The sequence below is a fragment of the Haemorhous mexicanus genome, chromosome 4 (assembly GCF_027477595.1).
Source record: "Haemorhous mexicanus isolate bHaeMex1 chromosome 4, bHaeMex1.pri, whole genome shotgun sequence".
Classification (NCBI taxonomy): domain Eukaryota; kingdom Metazoa; phylum Chordata; class Aves; order Passeriformes; family Fringillidae; genus Haemorhous; species Haemorhous mexicanus.
This window is the reverse complement of record NC_082344.1, coordinates 6,614,587-6,642,006: the sequence shown is the minus strand read 5'-3', so window position 1 is coordinate 6,642,006 and position 27,420 is coordinate 6,614,587. Positions and strand designations below refer to the sequence as shown.

The 27,420-nt window shown below is 40.7% G+C and overlaps 1 protein-coding gene across 5 annotated transcripts in view; it reads right to left on the bottom strand.

Moving 5' to 3' along the window:
• INTU (inturned planar cell polarity protein) overlaps nucleotides 1-24,669 on the bottom strand; it is a 40,674-nt gene extending 16,005 nt beyond the window's left edge. For 3 of the 5 annotated variants that reach the window (XR_009486119.1, XM_059843753.1, XM_059843754.1), the window contains exons 1-4: nucleotides 20,156-20,288; nucleotides 15,423-16,009; nucleotides 6,631-6,716; nucleotides 1,239-1,433 (exon numbers count right to left, since the gene is read on the bottom strand). Coding sequence is in view for 4 of the 5 variants with exons in the window: in XM_059843753.1 (XP_059699736.1) it covers nucleotides 1,239-1,433; nucleotides 6,631-6,716; nucleotides 15,423-16,009; nucleotides 20,156-20,286 (999 nt within the window). In the remaining variant the exon portion in view is untranslated. Of the gene's footprint in view, nucleotides 1-1,238; nucleotides 1,434-6,630; nucleotides 6,717-15,422; nucleotides 16,010-18,448; nucleotides 18,667-20,155; nucleotides 20,289-24,456 lie in introns of those variants that run through there. The other 2 variants (XM_059843757.1, XM_059843755.1) reach the window with 2 other exon arrangements.
• Nucleotides 24,670-27,420: the final 2,751 nt, after the last annotated feature.

The following is a 27,420-nucleotide window of genomic DNA, read 5'->3' as shown; positions in this document are numbered from 1 at the left end:
TTGGGAGAATGTAAAGGAACAATGGGGCAAGAAACCAGTACTCAGTTTACTGTGAAGTGCAGAATTGCAATCAGGCATTTCCATGTGTAAGAGAAAAGCCAGAGGCTCTGAAATTAATTTTTTTTATATTTCATAAAGTTTATGTGGAGAAGAAAACACCGGTTTTGGACTAGTACATATTATGGTATCATGTAATTTTGTAGGGCTCTCCTTCCCAGCCCTATCTCTAGAAAATAAAATTCAACCCTATTTTTGTAGCTGTAACACTTTTTCTCTATTACCCACCACCAACAGAATGTAGATTTGTACCAGCTGAAAAATAATATAAAAAAAAGTAAAGGTATCTCAATCTAAGGATAAATTCCAAGGGAGAGAAAGCAAAATGTTTTCTGCTTCCTACTCCATCACTGTCCTGCCATCTTAGTCCCTGGGCACTGGAAAAATCTGTGCTTTGTTTGATGTCTCCTCAGCACAGATAATACAAGATCACTGAGACACAATGCTAAATTTGAGAATTCACACAAAGGCAGAAGAGTCTTTTCCCAAATGTCTGTTCCTAAGAAGTCCACTTTGTCCCCTTGTCATTTCCAGACTGGGCAAGAGGCCAAGCCCGGCTCTGTGTCCCTGCCTGGAGAGGAATATTTGTAGCCATGGCTACATCCTGAACAACTACACAAACTTACATGCACACTGGCAACATTTTCCCGAAGAACACAATAAGGAAAGAGTGAAAGGAAGCTTTACAGAACAAAGGAAAAGTACTTCAGTGGCTCTAAAAACGCTGCCCAAGCAAGAATCAGCAGCTGACCACTAACAGCAGACATGCCAGAGCCCTCTAAGAAAAGGCACATTAGCATTTCAAAACAGGAGGAGCCAGACAGATTATGGATGTGGACTGCCAATAGCTCCTGCAGGGGGATATTTTTTTGACTAGGCAGATCCTGGCGCTGAAAACCTCCAGGTCAGCATCCCAGAGACAGCTTGGCACTGGGGAATGCACCTTGGCTATGGACTCACCACCTGGCTGCTGCTCACCTGCTCTCAGCTGAGTTCGAGGCCAGTCAGGAGTTTGTCAGCAGTGGTGCTGGAATTTCACACCTTATTTCTACCAAAATGGGTATTTTATGGATGATTCCCAACTCCAAAGCATTAGGAGGATTTTTTATTTATCCTTTTACATCAAATGTCCTAGCAGCTGCTAGGTCAGTGAGCTCAGGTTGATTGAGACAGGCACATACCTCATCCTTGGATGTCTCAGAGTCCAGCTTCAGTGTGAGGAACATGACAATGTGAGGCACGTCCTGCTGAAGGTCCAAAGTGTCCTCTCCCCACAGCAGCCGAACCAGGTTGTTCATACTTGACTGTGTCTGTTTGTTCCTTTGCTCAGAAGTCCCTTCAGGCTCAAATACTGAGGTCTCAAATGTCAGTTTAACCTATTAAGGTAATTAATTACTGTGAGAATGAGGCTGTACTTGCAATTACTTTGCAGTATCAGATGAAACAGATGGAGTTTGAGCCCTTTAAGAGCTCAGGTTTTCTCAGCCTCAGCTTTACTGAGGAAGATGTAAGCAAACAAAATTCCTGCTGTTTCAAGAAAACCAATTATACATTCAGCATTACATAACCATCTATTACAAAGGACAAAGTCAGCTATTACATGGTCTATGAACCATGTGAGTAAGCATGTGGTTTGCTGTGTTTTCATACTTAATTCTTATGGTTTTGAAAATGGAAAAGTATACTTACTGCTCTGGCTTTGTCTGAGCACAAAAACCCATTACTGTGCCTTTGAAACACACACAGTATTTGACTTCTTTCAAAATGTCAGCAGTTTCCTAAGTACATATCCTGAAGGCTCTTTCTTGAGCATTTCTTTGCAATTTGAGTGGACTGACACATTTGCACAGGGAAATCCATTTAAATTTACACTGGAATGCAAAAGTCTGTTAAATTGTAATGGTAGCAATTCTTTCATTTTCAATAGGTTAACTTTCCTTTTTTTAACTGTAAAATCAGTAATAAGTGTTTGGTTGCTGTGTTTAACAATTTACACAACTACCAAGTAGCCTAAAATTGCTTACATTCCTTACTGGGCTATGTCTTCAGAAGAAAAAAGATCAGACCACAAACACGACAACCTCTTTTAAACAAAACCTTTAAAGTTTAGATGATCAAGCTGATTTTGCAAAAAAAATATGTAATGTTGACTGTCCCTTATTTCCCAAATAAGTTTAAACCCAGGAGTTTTAGAATAAATTAGTATTTCCTGACACACAAACAACATATAATCCAAACTTGATGTGGAAACAGGTTTCAAAATTTGCTGTATAGACCTACTTTTTTTAAGCCCTGATTTACAAAAATTATGTTTGTTAGTTGTCTCAGCAGTGATGAAAGTGATTTTTTTTCTTTTGTTGTGTATGAACACATTATCCTAAGTATGAAAGGAGGAGATGTGAGAAACACTTATCTCTTGACTGAGCATAAAATGGCTACTTCCAAGGAGAAGAAATTCATTTATGTCCTTGGATGAGACCTTATTTTTTATCAAAGTGACTGAAGATATATTTGGACTAAGTAGGCATGCTCTTAGTTTCCTCTTTCACATGTTTTTACTGTTTGTCTGCCTAGAAATACTGTTACATGGGAAGTTCTGAACATAACACATCACACCAAATCCTGCTTCGTTGTTAAAATCAGTGAGGACTGATGCAACAAAATCCATTTTTCTTTTCTCAATTGCAATAAATTTTGAGAAGCCCAAGCAGATCATTTATACATTTAAAACAGATCATTTTTGTAATTGTGTATGTGTGTACAAAAACTTCAAGAGAGGAGTGCCAACAAGAAATGATGCTTTAAAACACCCACTGTCTGTCAGACTTGCTAGGAGAGAAGTGCCATCATCAGCTCTTCCAGCTACATTTGTCACTGGTTGCCATCTCCCACTTCACTCCCTCTCCCAACATTTTCCATTAATTTTCCCCTCTCCTATTTGGGCTTGTATCAGCCTTTTTCCTCCTCCTCTTCCCTGGTACAGCACTGCAGTCAGTCCTGCACTACCTCTTTCTTTTCTGACAGTAAGTCATCCCTAACCCTCTCCTCACCAGTCCAGTTCTGATTCCTGACAAGGAATCAAAACCTGCTGAGAAGCAGCTGCTTTCTAAGAGCCAGTAACTTGATAGCTGACAGTTTCAGAAGTGTGTGTTTTCTTCTCCAACATCCTGAGACTTGGTTCTGTTTCTCTGTCACGCCATCTGCATATATTTCAGAATATTTTCCTCATACCCTCTCTAACTTCTTACAGATTTCCTTAAGGCTCAATAGTTATTTCTCTTAACTTCTACTGCATCTTGTCTCTGGACATTTAGTCATGACACTTAGGCTACAGTCTCTAATTAATGACACACAGATGTCATTCTTGCTGCAGTCTATCTTTTAGTCTCTCAATTAAAAAAAACCCAAACTTAGTCTGTCTTGTCTTAAGAGACACAACCATATGATCCTCCAGGGAAGAGCTCAAAACAAACTGGACTGAACAGAACTTTAACACTCTCTCAATCTGGAATCATCCACGCTGCCTCCCACATCACTGTAATAGAAATGGACCAAGAGACTGCATTTCAACATGTCCTAAAAACATATACTTTTTTTTTTTTGGTGGAGAAGAAATGAATCTTCATCCTGAGCAGTGCATAGGATCTGATTAAATATGACTACTCAAGTCCCCTTTTATAATAACTGACTGTGAAACCTTCCACAGCTTTGATTCCATTTCTTCTGAAGAAAATCAGTTCAATGCACAACAGAAAACAGAAAATGACATGAAGAATGAGAAAAGTATTAATATTCCACTCTATATATCATGCTCATGTTCTCAATACTTAGAACATTTCTCAAGAAGAATTTAATCAAATGGCAAGAAGGTGGCAGGAACAGCGAACTGTGAGGGACATGGATCATCGTTTTCTGCTTAGGGAAGGTGACAAAGTGCAACATGACAGAGCTCTCCACAGCCATGCCAGGGTAAGACATGAACAGTTAATTTTCTCTCAGAACACAGGAACATGGGGGTATGACATGCCCTTGGTTAGATGGCCATTTGAAAGCCAGTGATAATTAACATAATACAAATCAGTCACATAAATCACTCCAGGATGCTGTGGAGGTCAAAGGAATTTTAAGAAACAAAGGGGAACACAGAAACCCGTAACTAATTTTACAAGTCCTTGCTGGAAGCTGGAAAGTAATGACTGGAAGGTCCCTCTGTATTTAATCTGCTTCTTAATACCATTATACATTTCTCAGTGCAGAAGGAGAAAATGGAGCTGTTGTACCAATGGTCTGCCCCAGAAAGGCATGATTTCATCTGCAAGAAAGCTGCATGGCTTGGAAGATGGATTTCATTACAGACAGAGCTCGGGGCACTGCCTGCCTTTTAAAGACTGCCTGCTGCTTCCTGTTTCCAGTATCTGTTTGCCATGTGCTTATGGTCTGCACAACTGGAACTCAAAATTTCAGGCTGAAATTTCTGATTCTAGATGTCTGCCTCAGGCTGGATATTTTTAGAAAGTTTTGAGTAAAATGGTTCTGCAACTTCTGAGTATCAGAGTAAAGAAGAGTATATTCCTTCAGCATATCTTGCCCTTCCTATTCTGTCTTTTCTGTCTGGTGGTGCTAGGAAACAGCAACTATTTTGATTACAGAAATGTAAAACAAAGGACTAATGTAGCACTTGGACTTCTATTACTCACTAAATGCACTAAACTAGTCCTTACAAGCCTAGATCCACTTGTCTAAATGGAGGTAAGAAAAACAAAATTCTGGAAATACAATAATGAGATATGTTATGTCACACAGTGCAATTGAATCTAGGCAGTGAAATTTTTAAAATTAATTCCAGCAATTTTTAACATGAATCCAGAAGAGCAGGGACTTCACTTAAAGAAAGAACATATGTACGTAAAAAGGCTTTAAACTGCATATTTTTTGATATTCTGCAAGGCAAGATGAATGAGAACACAGTAACAATTTTGCTTGTATTACAAAATGTCAGCTACAACCACCCTGTGTTCCTTCAGCAGCAGATTGCAGTGTACTGCATTGCAAAAACCCAGAAGTCTGTATTTACATATCCACTGGTCTATTCTAGCCACCACTTGTCTGGCTTGACTCAAACTGCACAGTGGAAAAGGAATAATTGCACTTTAATGAAAGGATTTGGAAAGCCACCATGACAAACTGTTCCACATTTCAAGTAATCTCTGCCTGCCTGACAGATTTACTGATAGAGCAAACACTGACACTGCATCTTCAGGAACTGCTCTGTCAAGGGCTGCACTGCATCTGAGCAACAAGTAATACCTACACCCTCATCTAGAGAGGGTGCAATTACACACACTGGATCATCTCTGCCTTTTTCATCATTCTGTATTTAATAACAGTTACAGCAACTCTGTATTTGGTCAAAGGCAGACAAGAGAAGGTTTTTCTCCCATGGAGCTCTGCCAGTACCTGACCACAACTGCAGCAGCTCAGGGAAACTTCAGCCTGTCAGATATCTTGGAAAGCTTCCTGAACTGACATCCCCAGTACTCAATCTCACTGCAACTAAAGATGTAATTTCCACAGGAATTTGTATATAGAGCTTTGGGTTCAAGGAAACATAAAATTTCCACTTTGAAAAATCTCTGGACTGTAAAATATGTCTATTATTATCATTACCTCATATATTCTACCTGAAGAAAAACTACCAAGAGACACTAATTATTAACCTGCTCCTGCTCATACCTTCAAGTTTCAACTTTTATCTTGTCTTCCTGTCCATCAGGAAGTGGATTTAAGCAGAGTAACTCAAAATATTCTATTTTATGCTAGTAACATCCTAGGTAAGTAACACTCTCCTGGCTTCACTCTGAAATAGCTATCTAATTCTTCATGACTTATTTAATTCTTCATTAGAGTTCCAAAATGATTCAACTAGAAGAAAAGATATATGCAGTAGGTTTTGGAGAAAGAAACAGCATTCATCAGATTTTTTGGAACTTTTTCTTGTTACCAATTTTTGTTACTAACTTCTATCAGTTTCATCACTGTTGAGTTTTGAAAGATCTTGAAAGTATTCAATCTAACATCTCTTAGAACCCCAACAATTAATTTTTGTATTTAAATCTTAAACCAGTATCAATTTTACAATTTAAATGCTCTTAGATGTTTTTAATAGCACTCCTTGTTAATTCAGGCTTGTTTTTACCCTCTTGTGGTTTGTGAGTCTTGTTTATATGATGAAGATAGAATTATTCTATTTAAGTATTTTCACAACAATTATTATCATTTTAAATACAGTAAAAAAAAATCTACTACTATTCTGCTGACATGTTTATTTTTCAGGTAGACATCAGCACCTACCTATTTTCATAGGATTTTTCTGATTCTGACTTTTATCAGAATTAAACTCTGAAATTTCTACTCTGACTGAAGTCAAGCAATGCAGTCAAAAGATAAAGGAGGAAGTTTTAAGAAAAAGACCACCTAAATTTTGTTTCCTCAGGAAAAAAAAAAGGCTAGAAGCAGTACTAGTTTGTACAGAGGTTTTTTGGAATAAATGTTCAATTGTACTGTATACTGTACCTGCATAGGACCTGGAATGCAAGATAAAACCCTCTCTATGTTTTCAGAATTCACATCGACATCATTTACAGCAACAAGAACATCTCCTGGAGGTGGAACAGACAAGACATGAGAAATTCACTTGCTACTGCATCACAATACAGAGCAAAACAATGTCTTACTCAAAAAAATAATATGCCATTCAAGCTGTCATAAATGTCCATTTGTTATATTTCAGTAGATGTTTGCTACATGCAACACTTACCACATTTAGCCTATTACCTCAGTGCTCCTAAGGCCTTATGATTTGACAAAAATCATAGAACTACTGAGTGGTTTGGGTTGGAAGGAACCTTGAAGACCATCTAGTTCCAACCCCCTGCCACAGGCAGGGACATCTACTAGACCAGGTTGCTCCAAATGCCATCCAGCCTGGCCTAGAACACTTCCAAGGATGGGGCACCCACAGCTTCTCTGGGCAGCCCTTTCCAGTGTCCCATCATCCTCACAGTCAAGCATTTCTTTTCTCATATCCAATCTAAATCTACTGTCAGTTTAAAGACATTCCCCCTTGTCCTGTCACTGCATGTCCTTGTACAAAGTGTCTCCCCATCCTTCCTGTACTCTCCCTGCAGGTAGTTCAAGGCCACATTAGGTAACTGTGAAGCTTCTCCAGGCTGAACAATCCTAATTCTCTCAGCCTTTCCTCATGAGAAGTGCTCCATCCCTCTGATCATCTCCATGGCTCTCCTGTGGAACAACTCTCCAAGGCTCTCCACTCCATCCAGGCCTGTATCACTCTTGTTACCTGACCAGAAAAAATAGCAAATTTCTCAATTTAGTCCTTTCTCTTCCATTCCTTGCCCCTGCTGTGGGTTCTCCTCTCCATGTTTTTATCTGTCAGTTTTTCCTTCCTAAAGGCATCTTGTGTTTTCTTGCACCCTTACCATCACTGAAAATGGGAGAAAAAACCCCTTAGGGACCCAAAGACAAAATCATTAACTGCAAGAAAAAAAGGTTTGAAAAATTAAAGGAACCACTACAAAAGCATACAGAACCAAATTATAACTTACAAACTTGTAATTCCCATTACAGTCTAAAGTACAAAAATCAAACTGGGATTTCTATAGGAAGCGAAGGAAAATAGTCACAAGAATTATCCCAGTGGTAATTAATTGATAACCTATGCCTCATCCCTCTCAAAAAGATGCATGTTAAAGCATGGAGTGTGCAAGAGGGATGTGAGACCTGTGGAAAAGAAAACCAGCTTGTGAACCTAGAAAACATAAAAGTAAAATAACATCAAGAAATAAAACTACATAGAGCTGTCAAAAAGAATAGAAATTGGAAAGTAAAAATAAAAGGGTTTTTGACCATTCATTGTTTGGCCTTTCCTTGGAATGCAGGTGAGTGATTCCATCCAGATTACTCCTGACAGTCCTATTCAGCTGTGCTGAAGAAAAAAGAAATCAAATGAGATCAGAGAGACAGAAATAATACTGCAGCAACCATGGGAAACTAAGAATCTCTTGGTTAAAGACAAGGTGAGCAGAGCCTAGGTGAGAAAGCAGCTAGAGTGGAAATCAGAAGGTTCTGCAGACCCTAACCAGAGACTTTCTACAAAACTTCCCAATAAAGGTACCTAGAGCAAACTACCTAAAATGAGTGGCACCAGGATTTGATGGTTCATTAGTTCCTTCACAGAGGCAAATAGTCAACTTCAGAGTAACAAAACAGGACTTATTTTCTACTTGATTTTCTTTGGCGGCACTTTCAGTTGTCTCTGCTTTCTCTTGTGAAAAACTTTATTAGTTTCTAGGTTGTATCTCTTTAGACAGGAAAATAAAGAAATTAGCTTCTTACTTAACACTCAAAGTGACCCAACTCTTAAATGTGAACTAAAGAGCTTCTCTGAACAAGCCGATTGAAAACCAAGCTTCATTTTGCTTGAGCTGCACAGACTCCCCTAGAAAGTACCTCCACATTATCTCCAAGATTATTAACATGGTGTTCATCACTCAGGCAGTGGAAAGGGATTAGGAAAAGGATATGGATTTGCAGCAAAAGTGCATGTTTAGCATAGTTATATTTTAAGCCTTGACTTGGCAAGAAAGATGTCATCAAGTGCAGAAATAAAGCACTGAAGCACTGCAAGTTTCAGTGTGTATTTCAGTTTTCCAGGGAGAAGACTTGCTCAGCTCCAAGTGACAAAGTGCTAATGACATGCACGCTATGGAAAAGCACAGCCTGAATCTCTGAGGTCTCTCCACTCCCTGAGAATCTATTCAAGGCCACAGAATGCTCAAGTTCAGAAGAAGACTGATAGTTACCAGGATTTCTATGTTCTACCTTGGTTTTAAATACCTCCAAATTGCAACTGGGATTTTTCCCAGGTACAAGGTTGATTGCTCAAAATCAGCAGTGATCAAAATAAAGACCAACAAGAGACAGAACATTCTTCTTAACCATCAGTAAGGACACACTGATTACCTCCAAAATGCAAGCAATATTCCTCTTTAATACACCAGGCAATAACCAGTTGCTCACTCTTCTTTTACATTAAAGGGAAATTCATTCCTACTCCTTCTGAATGCAAAACCAAGAAAAGGCTAGATTTTATTCTACATATATAACTGTTTAAAGTTTTTCTTTTTCAAGAAATAGCTCTCTCCCTAACCTCTGTGCTTTTTGATGCACAGCACAGTTAAGTTTTAGCCTGTCAAATCTTCAACACAACAGTAATTCAAAGACAGAAAAGCTGAAAGTTAAACAGCATTTAAAAGGAACTCAGTAAGTCCATGCCAGAGCCCCAGGACATGAAAATTAGTAATGAAAAGCAGAGCACTCAGGCTACTCTAATATAACAAGAATTATAAACAGTATTACTATGTTCTTTGCTAAGAACACTGTATTACAGATCATTATACACAACTACAAGAGAAAGCACAAATTGCTCTTGCACTCATCTTAAATGTACTCATCTTAAATTCACCTGCTTAAACAAAAGTTGTTTGTGTTCTGTTTGTTTGACTGGATCTTTAGGAATTCTGTTGCAGAGCCATTCAGAGGAGCTGCCTACACTTTGTGAAGACATCCACACCTCAGCACTTGAGGGAATGTTTTGGAACCACCAGGGTGGAATAGACAAAGACACTTTGAAGGGAGAAGAGCCATCAGTTTTTACGTGTTACATACTCCAAGGGTTTTATTTATTCAATGCTTAATGTACACATGTAAAACTTTCATTGCAGTAGTAAATATTTATTCCATCCAATTGGTAAAAATGTAATCATGGACCATACATGGAACAGCTTTCCAGAGCACACAGCCCAAGCAGCCCTGTAAGGCTGCCTTTCCTCTGCCAGAAAATGCTGTAGTACTATCAAAGAAGAGCAACTTAATACACAACAGAAAATCTTCACTGACTAGTATGGGTTTTCCAGAATTGGGGGTGGAGGCAGTGAGGGGTGGGTGTTTGCATTTTTTGCTACTTTTTCTTTTTGCCACACACAATAGCAGTCAAAGAATAGAGACTATGAAGTAACAGAATAAATAACATCACTGTATGAGTGATAAGTCAAAGTATGAGCTGTGTAAAATGACAAACCCAGAGTAGTCTTAAAGCAGGACATGACCACAAGAGCTACTCAGTGTGATAATTAACTGCAGTGAAAGAGTTAATACATGCAAGCTGGACTTTGGAAGAGCTTGACATCTACATTTTATTTGAGAATTGTTTCTTGCCCTTTAGCAGTGTGAAAAACTTAGAGAAAGACAGACTGATTCAGGTCTTCAGACATTAATTATGTCAAAAAATTAATGCAATTGTATTAAGTTTAATCTAATTTCACTTACCTAATGCTTAAATAATTCAGGTTAAATGAAATCAAAGTGTATATAGAATATATACAAAATAAATAGCTTTTGCAATTGTTTAAGTTGGTCTAACTCAATGGTCTGCAAACTTAAGTTAAACCATCCCAATCTAAAACATCACTGAATTAAAGAAATAGGGAAAAACATCACAACTAACTATCACTCAGTTCCACTGCAACAGAGGAAAGGAATTTTCTTCAGGCAGCTCCAGGGCATCATTCCTTAAGTCAACAAATTTATCTTTAGAAAAAAGACAAGTCCTTCTGGAAGAAAATAGTTTAGATTACGTATTAGGAAGAGATTCTTTCCTGTGAAGGTGGTGAGGCCCTGGCACAGGTTGCCCAGTAGAGCTGTGGCTGCCCCATCCCTGGAAGTGTCCAAGGCCAGGCTGGATGGGTGGGTGTGGGGAAAGGACTAGATGACCTTTAGGGACTCTTCCAACCCAAACTGTTCTATGATTCTGTGACTCTTTTTAATGAAGTAAGCTTTACTTCAATCTCATAATAATGAATGATCAAGCTTTTGAGGGCTGTCACTTATGGGGAAAGATTCTCAGTTCACAAAGAAACTGTAAGACATCCATGCATGTTCTCTATGCAATGTTAAGCAGGGCTGAACTTTACATGAGTGATGAAACACAAAGAGGTGAGGCAGGAACTCTATTATATTTGTTCTCATCAGAAGAGACTTCTCCCATCCAGTCAGCAGCAACTAAGACCAGTGTGTGTTGATCTCAAACACCCAGTTAGCCCACAGCTGATGGAATTATTCCTGCCTCTTTAAGGACAGAGTTTAGCAAAGTCTTTGGCACTGCTGACATCCCTAGAATGTTTATTTCAGAACTGCCTATCTCTTTGCCACTTGAGGCACAAGACTATGACTTCTGTTAACCATCCCTAGAGATAAACCTGCAAACACCATTTCTAAAAGTAGATCCCCACTGGATTAAGCCCAGGGACACTGACTGGCCACTGAGCACCACTTCCATACTGTGTGATGGGAAGGGCATATTTTTTTTCTGGTATCATGAAAATCAAGTTATTCCCATGGGAGAGGATGGAGGACACTTCTGTCATGGGATCCTGATATTTAGTTTTCTCCATTCTTGGTAATGAGTTGGTGGGAGCACTTAGAAAAGTTCCCATATGCCCTTCCAAAAAAGGCAAACTATGGAATGCATTCCTACTGAAGAAAGGCAGATCAATTACTTGTTTTATATGTTAGTAGGCTGCTTTCATCCAGACCAGTGCTGCTGTGCCTCAAGAGGAGATTAAAAGAAGAAAAGCCACATCCCAAATGCCACAGTGAGAACACGGCAAAGCTTACACAAACTCTGTTTCCATCCTGTGAGCCCAGCATCTCTACTCTGGAGAGTCTTTTCAACAAATGCCCCATGTATGGTAATTCCACATAAAAATCACAAACTCTCCCAGTATTTTGGTCCTTTCAAGGGCTTTTTATTCTGACAGGACTCTAAGGATATAGACCTTTTGAGTGAAATTTGCAATAGTAGCTGGAGCTTTTGCATACATGTTCAAAACTGGATTATTATAGCCCATCTTTACTATCAAACACAATTCCTTCTTGTCAGTGGGGATTTTTACAATTTTTTGACAATTGTACACACTAATAAAGTGAGAAGATTCATGCTGAGCTATTTGGTTATGAGAGCAGTAAGATACATTCAAAGAGGATAACAACAGTATGCCTTGCTAGTGAAAAGAGTATTTTCAGTGTCACTGGAATTCATTTCTTACTTTTACTGTGGTAAAGATGATGCTCATCAGCATTTAAAACAACTTTTCCCTGGCATGAAGCCAACATGTTTCAGTTTGAAGGGGGGTGGGAACCAAAGTATAATGGCATTACCTATTACAACCCTTTTTTGTCAGGATCTAAATGTATTTTGAGAAGTTTTTCCCCTTTGAAGATATGCTCAAAGTTTTCCACAGCAGACCAAGCTTTGCATAATGTTGCAAATGAACTGAAGCAAGGAAAATGTTTTGCCAAAAATACACAAGACACTTAAAAAGCCCAAGATAGAAGCAACTGTATTTCATCTTAACCAAAATGAAAGTGGCAGTGAGTTTAAAAATCAATGAGAGCTTTTCTGTTTTGAAAATTTAAGATGGATGCTGACCTGCTAAATGTAAAAAAAAGATAAATGAAATGATAAACAACACATGGATAGAGTGCCATCTTCTTAGAGTTACAAGCAGCAGGGGTTTTTAACTTGCAAAACTGTTGTGTTTACTTTCATATGGTCAGAGCCTGCATTCCACTTGGTTAATAAAGTACAGCAACAAGACTTACCACTCCCATATGCATTCTTAAACCCAAAAATTAAAGTGTACTGTGCAAATAATAAACAGATGTTTGAAGTGTTCAAAGCTACAAAGGATACACATTTCAAAACAAATAGGGGAAGCCACCTGAGGAAAGTGATTATTAAGGATGGAAAAAGAAGTTACTTCTACTAAAAATGCTGAAGCATAAACCACTTTGTGAGTCAAAATGAGTGCTGCAAATTCTCACCAGAAAGACAACCAGATGTCATTTTAAAGGATGCACTTTTAAAGGAAAATATAATTTGGATTTGCCTCACAAAAGACTACTGCCAAGCTGGTCTGGACCACTGAAACACTATAAAGCTAAACAAGAACAGGTTAATGTTTATACACATGCAGGTCAATGGATATAAACAAAGTTATAAGCAGAGCAGCCAGCAGGCATCCTGCTGTGCTGATCAGGTATTCCTCCTTTTTGATGACCAAAGAAGCTGCTCCCTTTTGTGCTAATTCTTCAGCTTTAGACTGAGCACAAAAACATCCTTAACTGGCTGTTTCTACAATTCTTCACATGACTCCTAAAACCTACTTTGATCAAGAACTGAAAGGCAAAATCCTACTGTTATTGTTCCTGAACTTTCTGTCCAACTTCAGCTCCTGTGATGATCTGAGGAGCTATATATTGAACTCTAGTTGCTTCTAAATCAGGCTTTAGGTGTACACCACAGCTATCCCAACCTGTGATGTGCAGTACAGAGGCAGTAAACCCAACAGATTTTTGACAAGAACAGCATTTTTTTTCTGTATATTCTTTATGCAGACAAGACTGAAATCTGAGCATCTAATTTATGCAAAGCATCCCTATTTCTAGACACCACATAAAAATTCCAGAGCACTCAGCTTCACTATAGATATATCATTTGAAAGTATTTTTATATGAAAATTATACCTTTTCCACTGTTGGCACTGAACACAGCTCATTTTCCCAGTTAAGAGCTGAATAACCCCAGTATGCTTAAAACTATTTCATTTCCAATGTGCAAAAAACGAAGGCAAGGGCTGATGATAGCCTGGGACATAATAAAGTGCAAGACTCCTCTTAGATGAAGTTAAATGTTCTTCTATTTGAAAAAAACAAAAAAAAAACACCCAGTTTTTGTCCTCACTAGCTCTGGGAAGCATTAAGTGCAGCATATGAAACACTGTCTCTGGTTAGGTCACCTTCATCTCCTGGATCTGGTACTTACTTGCCTACACTGTTGAGACTTCACACCTGCCCTCACAAAAATGTTCTACACAAATCTGTGTCCCCAGATTAACTCACAGGTTACAAACACCCACTCTTACACTAATTAGATTAAACACCCTTAAGAAGATCAAGTTGAAACTCACTCTCTCCTCCCCCACATCCCCCACTTCTTGACTAATCAGTTCTTGCTGGTAAAATTTGAAAGTTATCCAATTTTCCCTCTGGAGTATTCTTTAGCATCTCTACCAAAAACTTGTGCTGGAGCAATCAGGCAGTTGAAGCATGATGTGCCTTTTCACACACACAACCCTGGAATTTCAAAAGAACTCATGCTGACTTTGTGGGATTTGTGCTACTTATAGCATTAGGATTTTTAATGATCTTCTAACTAACATCACATCTTTGCTCTCCCACTCTGTGAGCAACCAGCTTCAAGGGTAATTAAATAATCTTTCACCCTTTACAGATGTGGCCTGGTTGTCTCCCATTTACTGTCTCTGAGGTTGATGTCCTGTGAGTGCCAAGTTTTGAGTGGCCTCAGTGCTGGGAGTGGGAGTATTTCTGCTCCCTCATTACCCCTGACAGTAGTTCATTCCCCTCCATCATTCACATTTGGGTGCCTGTCAGACCTTTTGTGACCCAAGCTTTACTTACTGCACCAGCAAAATACTAGACAGCCCATTTCTCTTCTGGGTTAGCTTCCTGCCAGCTTATTTCATCAGCTCATGGAAGTGCCCAAGCTGCCAAGCCACCACAAAGGCTGTACTGTCTCACTGCCTCCCCAAACTGCAGCGCTGCCATGAATTTGGAGCCTCCCAAAGTCACAACTGCTGAGGAAGCTGCTGTTGGACTTGCTACACAGAAAAATAACCAAACAAGGCTGTGGAGCAAGTTTGTAATATAAGAAAGTATCTTACTCAGTATTTTTCCCTTCAATTTTAGATACAAAATCCATTTAAAGCATATATAAGCAAAGTTTTTTACCTAAGGGGGATGCTGTGGAGAAGAAGAAAATCTAAATACAGTATCTGCCAGACCATAGGTTTGCTCCAGTCCCTCTTACCTACTGAGCAAATCCTAAAATCTTAAGTCAAAGGTGGTGGTGGGGTATTTCCTGCTCCAGGCTGCTCAGTCTCTGAACACTAAGGGATGGTCATCTCCTTACTGCATTAATACCTTTTAGGTTGTGCCACATAGTCTAAAAATCAGTAACAGAGTAAACCTGACTGGGTACCAAACCATCAGATGCAAGGACACTGACTTAAAACGACCCCTGCAGAACTGATGTAATTGCTTACGTCTCCAGAATATTCAAGTCAGCTGTCTCTAACAGCAAAAAACCCATAAATCTTCATATTAAAGGAAGAGTGCAGCAGTTAGCTATTCCTTCAGTTACTTACCAATCAGGATTTGACCTGTTTTCACTGCAGAACTACCTGGCACCAAGCCATGTACCACAAGCTTCTCTTCACTGACTCCTCTGGTGGCTTTATCCTTCCTGCCTTGTTTTTCCACTCTTCTGCTGCTCCATGAAGACTGATGGACAATGCCTACTAAGGCTTCCAGCAGCTTCTGCTGCTCTTCTTCCCCAGCACTGTAGAGTTTTCTGGGATTTACATAAACAGACACATCTTTGTACTTCTGCTGAACACTGACACCCATTTTCTGAGCAGACCGGTGCTTCAGTATGGAAGTAGGACCAGAGGAGTGCTCATTGCAGCTTCCACTGCCTTTCTTAGCAGAACTCTTTGGTAAAAGACTCTTCTTTTTTAGCATTTTGGTCCATTTCTTCAGTTCATACTTTCTTTCCTTTCGTGATCCCTCTTGAATGATTTCAGCTTCGTTTTCACGAAACCTGACATGATTCACTGCTGGCATTTCTGGACAGCTGTTCTGAAGCAGAACTTCTTCTTCACTTTCACTTAATTCTAAATAAAATAATTCTCCATTTTTCTGCACACTATCCAACCACTCAGGCTCAAGGTCACTGGAAAAGAAAGAATGATCAATGAGTTCTGATAAGGAAAATCCCTGTACAAGTGAGATCTGATTATTTAAAGCTCAACTGTTAAGTCTGCCATGAGGGTTAGAGCTTGTTTTAGATAAATGATGGATATGGCAAGGAAAGACATCCCTCTCACCAGTAAAATAGTTTCTTTAAATGCCTTAGAGGAAAACAGCCATTGCAAAAAGCAGTATTCTCTTTTTCAGAAAACCAACATTTCTTTGACATGCAAGCTTTAATTAGTAATCACATTCATGTGCATGATGGGATTTTCTTTTAAGAGAAAAAATTCCATTCTGTTTGTTCTCTCCCATTATTTTTTCCTTTCTGCATTTGTAATATAATCATGGCATGATTTTTTGAGGTGGTCCTGTGCAGAGCCTGAAGATGGAGTTGTTTATCCTTGTGGGCTCCTTCTAACTCAGGATATTCTGTAAAGCTATGGCAACACAGATTGCACTGCCAGCCCTTTGGAAAGAGAAGATAAACATTTTAAAAATCACTTAGATTTAACATTAAAATCCCAAAAAAATCTAAGATGAAATCTAGGTAACAGTTTTCAAAATCCAAGTTCCAAATAGCATCTGCAAAAAACCATACTAAAAATGCAAAGAGGCAGCAGTGCTACAGAAACAGATCTGGCAGCTGGCATGGATCACCCAAAGTCAAGAGCTGGACATTTCTGCAAAGTAAAGGCAAAGCAGCTCTAGGATATAACAGAAACATCATCAGCACAGTGCAAAAAAATTTTTGTCCTAATTTGGCAATGGTAATGTTCCAGCCATGTCCAGTTTTGGATAGCAGGTTTTAAGAAAGATGTAATAACTGGAACACACCCAGAGCAAAGAGACAAATGCTACATGGCCTATAAACACATTTAAAGGGAAGGAGACTGATGGAAATCATACTCTTTTGCCTGAGGAAAAAAAAAAAAAAAACAACCAAAAACTGCCTGCTGAGGGTCAACAGACCCAATGAACCTTGAGGAGAACCATGGAGTGTTACTCCAGATAGATGAGAATCCATGATGGCCAAAGTAAGAAGAGTCCTCAGAGGTTTAATTATCTGGGATGTTCTGCATGGAAGATTTTCAGGAACAGACAAGAGCAGTTAATTCTTCCTAACCAGATGAGAAAGAGATCTCTCTGTTTCATAAAAATCATATAAAGAAAAAATGAGACTGGAGATTTATGTCATAATTAATATAGCAGTTAAAATTAACACACATTCATACATTTGACACTAGAACTACTTTTACTGAATAAAGAGTGCAAATAGAGCATTTTTAACTTGAAAACACAGATAAATGATAAAAGTTTACTGAATGGAGAACATTATACAGACATTGCACCAGAGCACCTTTAAGGGCTCAACAAGAGGATCTGGCTGGACCAGCAATACAGCAAACACTGGCATTACTCTCTTTCTGGAGCTCCAGTTATTGAGAAAAGTCTATGGATCTTGCAGACAAGAAGAAACATCACCTATCTCCTCTGCATTTATTAGCTTTTTTGCCCAAATAGACAGTTTAAAAGAAGAGCCACCACTTGTGGTAAGCTGGCTATACCTGAGGGATAAATCCAAGTTTGTGATTTTCAAAATCCTGAGTTCTTATTCAAGAGAGTATGAGAACGCTGACAAAACCTAAAGGCTGCCAAGGGCACACTCTTTGTGATCCAACATCTCTCAGAAGGTGGTAGGCAAGAAATAACATGGGAAGAGTTTTTCCTTGGTTTTTAAGGAGTACTCCCACATTCTGGCATATGTAAGCAAAATTAAGCAAAAACAAACAAACAAAAAACCTCCAACAAAACCCAACCAAAACAAAAAAACCAAAATCCCCAAACCAACCAATCAACTTCTCCCCCCCCCCCCAAAAAAAAAAACCCAAACAAAAAAGGAAAAACTAGAAATTTACAAAGAAATAACATCTGGATTAGCAAAAACTCCGGTAATGTAGGATAGCATTTTTATTCCCTCTTTAAAAAAAGACTGTGATCTTTGGAAAAGCTGTTTCTTCTTTGGGGGAGATGTCAAAATTTCAGCCTGGACATGAGGTCATACACTCAAGTCCTCCAGCTTTGCTCTCTATTTTGATTAGAACAATATGGATCACTGGCAGAAGAAAAATGCTGTGGGCATGTCTGGTGTTTACTCTGGGTTCACCCAAACAGAACCACTCCAGAGAGAAGTCAAGAAGGAACTGTACTGTAAAAAAACTCTCACTTTCCCAACAGAGATCCACATAGACATCTGGAAAAGCAAATCTGAAAGAAGAAATCAGCACCTAGCATGAGAGGTTTTCCCCCCTAATGCTGTACTGTCACAATAAATTGAAACCAAGCAAGGTAAGAAAAAAGGAAAAAAAATTAATATATCTAATTTTGATCTGTTTTCTCTTGTGTCAAAACAAATACTTACACAATAACCTCAACTTGCCTCTAGGACTGGAAGCTTCAGTCAAGGGAGCTAAAAGACTTGAAGGGCTGCATTTCTCTAAGAGTAGTTTCACTCATCCCACACAGGTATCTCCTCTTTGGGATAAATGTCTGAAAAACTGTGCTGGTTGAAATTGTCCATTTTTTGGAAGAAAGATAAATTAGAAAGAATCTGCTGGATAAATTGTTATATAGATTATTATTAAAAGTATTACACATATTATTACAAGTAGTTGGCATGTGTTATGGGCTGAAATCTGTGGTACAGCTTTACCCCCTAAACATATATAAAGAATGACAGTAAAAAGGCATTTTAGATGAGAGACTTGAGAAAAGAAAAAACCCAAACATACAAAAGATTAAAAAAATATGGCTTCAGGCTGAAATGTTACAGTTGACTTCTGGCTTATAAATACAGGAATAAAGTAAGGTAGGTGTACATACAAGAGCTTTGTCTCTGAGCCAGAGGTACAGGGCAACTACAAATTAAACTAGGATTGAACACAATTCTAACTTCTCCCACTTAAACCTTTTTTTCCCCTTCCCCTGCACAGCCTGATGCTGAATGAAATGCTATTGATTACACCCTGAAATACACATTTGAAATGTCAAGCACAGCTGTCCTAACACAGAGAACCAAGTCAATGTTGTAAGCTGCAATCAACCAAGTTGCTGTTGTAAGTTTAACTTCATCCACACTAAAAAATATACAAATAAACTAAAACCCCGGAGGTTGCATTTATAACTTTAAAATAGGTATTATTACAGAACTGCCTTCTTAGAAGATGTGTGAAATACACATTTGAAGTGTCAAGCATGGCTGTCATAACACAGGGGACCAAGCTAATGTTCTAAGTTTAACTTCATCCCGACTAAAAAACATACAAATAAACTAAAAACATACAAATAAACTGAAACGCTGGAGGTTGCATTTATAACTTTAAAATATGTATTATTACAGAACTATCTTCTTAGACAGAAGATGTGTGACATACACATTAGAAGTGTCAATCACAGCTGTCTTAACACAGAGAACCAAGCCACTGTTGTAAGTTTAACTTCATTTGAACTAAAAAATTATACAAATAATTAAAACCTCGGAGGTCGAATTTATAACTTTAAAATATGCATTATTACAGAACTATCTTCTGACTTAGACTGAAGATGTGTGAAATACACATTCGAAATGTAAAGCACGGCTGTCTTAACACAGGGAACCAAGTCAATGTTTTAAGTTTAACTTCATCCGAAATAAAAACGTACAAATAAACTAAAACGCCGGAGGTTGCATTTATAACTTTACAATACGTATTATACAGAACTGCCTTCTGACTTAGGAAACTGACATGAAAGACTACACCTTGCTAAAGCCTGTGCCAAGTCCCTCCTTGCCCTCCGCTTCCCAGCGGGGACTCAGCGCAAGGACCGCCCGCGGCTGAGCCCACCCGCGTTACCGCCAGGGCCCTGCAGGGAGACACTGTCAGAAACCTCGCATTGCTCTCTGCTCCAAGAGCCACCCCAGCAGAGCTCAGCTCAGCCCAGCTTAGCTAAACCCAGCTCATCCCAGTTTAGCTAAAGCCAACCCAGCCCAGCCCAGCCCAGCCCGCAGCGCCGGGGCGCTCCCGCCGCGCACGGGCAGCGCGACCCCGACCGAGCCCCCGCGGCTCGCCCTTCCCGTCCCCGCCCTTACTCGGAGCTGGCGGCCAGCGAGGAGCCGCCGGAGCCGGTGTCGCTGTCGCTGCCCGTGGGCTCGGCGCCTTCTCCGCCGGCCGCCTCCATCCCCTCGGCAGCGCCGCTCCCGGCGGCCGCCCGGGACGCCATGACAGCCGCGCGCCGGGCGGGGCACGTGACGCGCGCCGCGCTCTCCCATTGGCCAGCGGCCCCGTCGCCACGGAAGCGGAGGACGCGCGAGCGCCCGGCCCTGAGGGGCCGTCCCCCTGATGGGGGCAAACCCTCCATGGCCGCGGGCATTGGCGTGTGCCCGGCATCCCCAGGCCCTCGGATGCGTTTCCCTGGCTCAACAGGAACGCACCGTGGAGAACCAGGCTTTATTTAGCCGCCTGATTGCAAGGTCCCAGCACCCGTCCCATAAAACACACCGGTATTGTGTCTTTCGCTGGTAGCGAAAGTCCTGTGCTAAGGGAGCGTTGTAACCAAAGACTGGTCAGGAGGGGGAAAAAACGAGGTAAAAAGCGGTTCTGGGGGCAGTTGGGGGAGTCCTCTGTGCTTTATTTTATGTGATATTGTATCAATTTAACGAGCTGTGAGCAATTAAGGTAGGTTCTCCTTAGGTTTGTCAGGAGAGCACTGCAAGGAGAAGAAAGGATGTGACAGACCCAAACAAGTACCTTAAAACAGCCCCTGCAGTCTACACATATAAAATCATACACAGTCGAGAGAGACACACACGCACAAAAAAAACCCTACTCGGTTTTCAGGACTTAAATTATTCACATCCATGAAAAACAAGAGCTATGGCAGCCCTGCAGACAACTTGCAGTGTAGCTGTGTCAGTAAACCCATCAGGACACACATGGTGAGTGGGGAAAGGGATGGAGAGTAATTGTTGGAACATGTTTCATGGGCTGGATTTAATCTCTGCTCTGTGGGATATTTGCACAGCTTCAGCAGTGAGGTTTTATAGCCCTGGAACACTACAGAGGAGTGACAGAATCCTGGTATGAAATTGCTGTGCTTGAAATTGCTTTAGGGAAGCGTACATTAGTAAGCGTGCTTTCGAGTGAATTAACAGACAGAAATGTTTTGGACTCACATCCATGCGATTAAGGCTTCAACTGGAGTAAAAATACCTATATTAAGTACTGAAGGGCCATTCTGAAGTCCCTGGACAAGACCTGATTTCACACATGAATTACTGTTGCACGGTTATTAAGACTACAAACCTATCCAGAGGGGGAGATTTCCTAAAGAAAAGAGCTTGTGCTACCATGGTTTCATTTAGAAGGTGAGATATATTGTCCCACCCTCCCTAATTATGCTTACATTTGCAAGCACTTCTAATACTCTGAGCAGCACACTGAAGTGTTTCTGTAGAGAAGTGATAGTCAATACCAGATGGTGCTGTGTTAGTTAAATTTCTCTGAGTTCAAGAGCTGATTAATTGGTTCCAGTTGTTTGCTCACTAAGTGAGAAATACAGGCTCTCTCTCAAGGAGGCAGTGGTTTTACACCACTTGCTATTTTATAGGAATAAGCATATTGTGAATGGAAGGATGATGGAAGGCTTTGGGTCCTCCGAGAGGAGTAGCTGGGAGCCACCTAAAGACTTTGCTGAAACGAATGTGGAATTTCTGCTGCTGTGGGAACAATTAAAGATTGCAGGACATCTCTCACACAGCAGGATCTTATTTTAGTGAAGACACAGATTTTCCCACACAATCCCTCTTGAGAGGAAAGCCTCTCATTTCTTGGGCATAAATATTAGGATGAAACTTGAAATAATTTGTCTTCTGGCAGACACTTTACACTTAATCCGAGTAGCTGGGGCTCATGCTCCTCACTAAGGGATCCATGAGTTGCTGTTCCATGCCAAGTTGCTGTTTTTAACATGCAGATGGTAAAAATCTGCCAGGGGATATCACTGGCATCAATAGCACTGCTCACCCTCACTGGACAACTGGGTAATGAGCACTTAGGAGTGGATAATTAAAGCCTGAAGGTTGCTCTGATTAGCTGTTCCTACAAAGAACTAAATCCACGTGTGGAAATTTATTTCCTGAGCAAGAGTTTCTCGTTACTTTTTTTTTTTTTGGCTTAACCTGTTTCAGAAGCTGTTGTGCTTTAGAAATAACAGCCTGCCTTGATCCATGCCTATATTCAGAAGGAGACTGAAGTGAAAAGAAGACAGGGTGTAGGACACACTGGTTTCATGCTTCAAATTACAGCTCTTCATTAGTGATTATGAGGTAAGAAGGCCCTAAGTGACTTGTTAATATTTCATTTTTTCCTTTCTTGATTTCACATCACTTAATATTTCCAGGAAGGCTGTACCACAACTGGATAAGACACAAATGATACACAGATAAAACTAAGAGGGAAATAGTTTCATCTTTGTTTTTCAGTTGTGTTTCTTGCTAACACCTGTTTACTGAAAGAAAAACTAGCCAAAAAATATGAGTGACATTATATTTCAGCAATTGATTCCTGGGTTTTTTACTCCTCCAGGGCACAGCATGAGCAAAATATGTCAGAAATAATTCCCTCTTTTTTGAAGATTAATCACAACAACACAACTTTCCCCTCCCCTGCCCAAGTGTTTCTTAGAGGACAAAATAGATATTTCACAAGGATTCCTTAATAATTAAGATTTTTTTGATTTCAAGGTTTCCACAGAACCGTGTAAGACTGTGCTTACAGAATCTTCTCTTCACAGCTCCTCTGACAGGACTGTGCAGAGACCATCCACAGCAAAGTGGCATGAACTGAGGAGTGACACTGGGCTGTCATTTTAATTGGGATATTTACACATAAACAGACTCCACAGAGAATGAAAGCGATCTCTGGGACCAAAGGAACAGAAATCTTGTGAGCAAACACTCTAGTGCTCAATAAATGATACAGAATATTCTGCCTTCTTAAACTTTCTGTATCAACTCTGATCACAGAAGGTATTTCAGAAGAACACAAAACCAACAGGAAGATAGCCATGAAAAATCTGGGAAGAGCAGTACAATTCATCCCATTCTTTTGAAAAGCACTCTTAGAGAGTTAAGAGTTTTCTCCAGAAGAAAAAGCAGCTGTGATTTTATTTTTTTCCCTACTGCTTTGACTTCACCTTAAATGTTTTAAATGCTCTTTTTTTAGGATCACCTGCTATGCATAGCAGACATATCAGGCATGAAAGAAAACCATTATTTGCAGTCAGTCGACATGCAAATGTTTCAAGCATGAGTAGCCTTATTCCACTTAGAGTATATTAACGTAAGCAACACCACGGGGCAGCACGTTTTTAATCCAGCTCTAAAATAGAACATTTTCTGTTAAGTCACTGACAAGTCCACGGGGTTCTGTTTGCACACGAGCACATTTATTGTGCATAAAGCAGCCTCAGAGTGCCGGAGCAGGCTGATTGCAGCGTGCCCTCCTTGCTGAGCTCTGTTTGCATCCCCAGCGCTCACAGGAATGGATTTCACACGGCTGACGCCTTGAGCTGGAGTTAGTAACCACTTGTTAGTTTCCATAGCAAGAGCTGCTTGGAGCTGGCACTGGAAGTGCCCGTGTGCTTTTTCTGTGCAGCTGGAAATAAACCAGCGTGGCTGAGAAACAGGAAACGAACTCCTTAGCAGAACTGGAGAGGAGCTTCTCTTGGATTCTGCTGAATGGGATGAGTTTTCTTTGTAAAGTTTCTGCGGCTCTCAGCTAAGCACGTGGAAAATGCCATCAAGGGTGGCTTTCAGAGTCCTGCACGGGCCTATTGGGCAAGATCCTATTGTCGAGATGTCTTTGTAGGGGGATACCGTGGAAAATCGCCCGTTAGGGATGGTGAATGCAGGAGGAAAAGCAGCTGCTTCTCCATAGAGTGTGCTGCCTCCTGTACATCCACTTAAGAATTTCTTTCCCATCCCTCTTGGATTTGTGGGCGAGTTAGAATACATTATCCCCTGCCCTTAGAGAAAGGTTCAAAACGCTTATGGCATGGAGGCAACAGCATCAATCCATATTAAAGAGTATCAGCACGTTTCTCTGCACATGCAAGATTCCCTCACCTGCACATCCTCCTCTTCTCCAGGAAGGAGGGAGGGAAGCCCGAGGACGCCTCGGCTCCCCGCCGGCAGCCACCCCTTCCCTTCCCTTCCCTTGCTGTGCACAGAGGGGCAGCCACGACAAAAGGGGAGCTCGCCGGGTCTCCGGTGGCTCCGTCGTCCCTCCGCCTGGCGGGTGCTGCCTGCGGAGGGGCAGGGGTGCCGGAGCCTGCCGAGCTCGGGAAGCCATCTCGGGCAGCCGCCCCCCGCTCCCCGTCGCGGGCACTGACCTGTGCAGCAGAACGCTCTGCACCGAGTCCAGGTCCTCCAGGTTCCTGGTGACGGGCCGCGGGATGCTGTACCTGCCCGCCCCGAACATCGCGGGCGGGCGGGCGGCCGCCACCCCCGCATCGCCCGGCCCGCGGCACCGGGACTGCGGGCGGCCGCGGGCAGGTGGCAAGAGCCCCGGAGACCCGCAGCCCGCCCGGCCCCGCCGCGCCGCCCGTCCGTCCGTCCGTCTGTCTGTCCGTTCCCGGGGCCCAGCGGCGCCGCGCCGCGGGGCGCGGGGGAAGCGCGCCCTGCGCGGCCGGGAGAGCGCGCCTGCTCCACTGCGCTGGGACACGGTGTGGTTTCTGTCAGGAACTCGCAAAGCGTGAAAACCAGACTTTCAGAAAAATAAAGTAAAGCAATTCCTAGCTGCAGCCGTAGATTTCCTCCTCCCCACCACCCAGAGCATCATTCCCAGGCCCGCTATGTGAGAAAATAGTTTTTCCCCCCATGTATTTTTCTGCTGGTCAAAGTAGTGAATTGCCCGGTTGATCCTCTTTCCTTAAGTAACAATGTGAATAATTACCAATCGCACAAAATCCAATCCGGTCTTTGATTCCCTCTTTCACAAAATATTAGTTACAAGTGGTTTCAGATGATCACGGGACTCCTTACTGGGTTCCCATCTGTAAAATTCTGATTCAGTATATTGAATGAACAGGGACATGAATGTATAAAACCCATAACTTGACCATTTTTATTCTTTCTTGTGAATTGCCATAATTGATTTTCTCTGCTCCCTTTTATGGGACTGCTTTTCTCTAATTTTTCAAGGTGTGGACATCTCCTCCAGGTTTTCTCTGACTGCTGACATAAGATCAATAGCTAATAAAGTCTTGCAATCTGTTACAAAACCCATGAACTTTAGTTTCCCTCAGACATTGTGCCTGAAGTAATTACGGAAGCACAGCAATGCAATAGTTTCCCAGAAAGACCATTAAGAGGAGGACCACTGGCATGATAGGCAATGGATAACAAACTGGAAACCACTGAATATTTTAGCACCACACTCCGTGGGATGGTGGCCACCACATGGAGCAAAAGCTTCAGCTTTTTTGGAGACCTTGGCTTTAGTAGGCGGTGGCAACAACTCCGTTTAGAGAGGGGGAATGCAGAATTATTGTGGGTCTGTGGGTGGGATTCTCACCAAGTAGTGTGACTTGAATATTTAGGTGTCTTAACATTTTTTTCCTTTTCTTAAAATTTTGTTTTCTTTTTCTCTTTGATACCAGCATGAAATTTTCAGAGAAGGACAATCCCCTCTGAATCCCACTCCTGTCAAAGATGAGGAACCACCATTCTCCATTGAGGTGAGCAACAGCAGCAGGACTAAAATAAATAAAAATCTTTGGCACCAGGGTGCCAGGGAAGCTGAATATACACCAGGATTATGTGTCTAAGTAGCAGTGACTGGAGGAGTTTGGTATGTATAGTATCAAGATCAGCATAATGCTTCCACAGTTCCACTGAGCAAAGAACTTTTTGCATTACCCACTTGATTTCAGAAAGCTGTTGGAAAATTCCTGGTGGTTGTGTCACCATTGCCTTAGAAAAACACTTAGGCACCATCCATATTTCAGCCTTTTTACCTTTTTCATGCCCTGAGGGAGCAGAGATGTTTCATTTGTACACAACAGGGGTGTGTTTTCCCCATTCACTTAGGACAGCACCAACCCCACATCTGGGTCTGGAATTTGATGGTAGAAAACAACAAAAAACCCAAACATTACCATCAAAATCACCCTGTGTGTCCAGAAGGCCTTTCCAAGATCCTTGTCAGCTTTTCTTTTTCCCTGGGCTTCTTCTCACTGTGAGCCTTTTTTTGGTGTTTCTTAAACTACTGAGCTAATGCTGAATTTAATGGTAGTATCATCTGCTACTAGTATTTTACTTTTACATGGTTTTACTTTTAAAATTGGTTGTGAAGACCTTTATTAGAATTGCTTACAACTCAGCAAAACTAGAATGTGTAAATATGAGTATAGAGACCCCCGAAATGTACCAAAATGAGAGAAGGTGACTTAGGTTTTGTGTAGTTTATGAAATGGAAGGTCACATAGCACTACACTGCTGATAAACGGGCCAAATTACTAATTTTAAAATCAAATAGAATGTTTTTCTAGGTGTGAATTACAACTTCTATCACACTTAATATGCCTAGACTCAATATTTATGAGTGACACAACTGGAAAATGAAAGAGGAGCAGAGAGTCAAAAGTGATACAGTGGATACTTTCAGAGCCCCATATTTTTCCCTGACCATATTTGCATTACCTTAGTTGCACATAAGTTTTTAAAGTTAAAAGACAGGGGTCTTAGCTAGACCTGCAGATACCCCAGCCTTTGACATTTACAAGAACTACTTTATTGAGTTTTGTAGATTTCAGTTTCACTGAAATACAAAGTGCAATTGCACTGTATTTTCTGCAAGATTTTAGGCAACTTAAAAGGAAGGTCATGATTCTATTTGAAGTTTGTCAGCTCTTGTTTTTGTACACAAAATGAGAACATGACACTACAGCGCATTTTTCTGAATCCAATAAAATATGTGCAGTTGGAGAAAGATTATAAAATCCTGCAATGCAGAGAAAACCAAACCAATAGGATTGGGGAATGAGGAAATTCAACCAGTTTAAACACACAGAAATGACAATAATAGAGACTTTTAAGAGACATCCTGTCTACAAAGTAACAATAGCTTACCTGGGCTCCCCTTCTCTTTGTGGTACTTTTGCTGCCAGCTGAACTGCTGTGTGAAAACCCTTTTGTTTTGTTACAGAACAATTCTGGTGTTGCTGATACAAAAGAAAAAAAGAAATAGCAAAATACTCTGATGCTCTGTTCATTATATATTCCTCTTTCTGAAATTATACAGTGTTTTTTCTCCAAATGATGTTAGGTTTTAACAGATTATGCAACAATTTCCT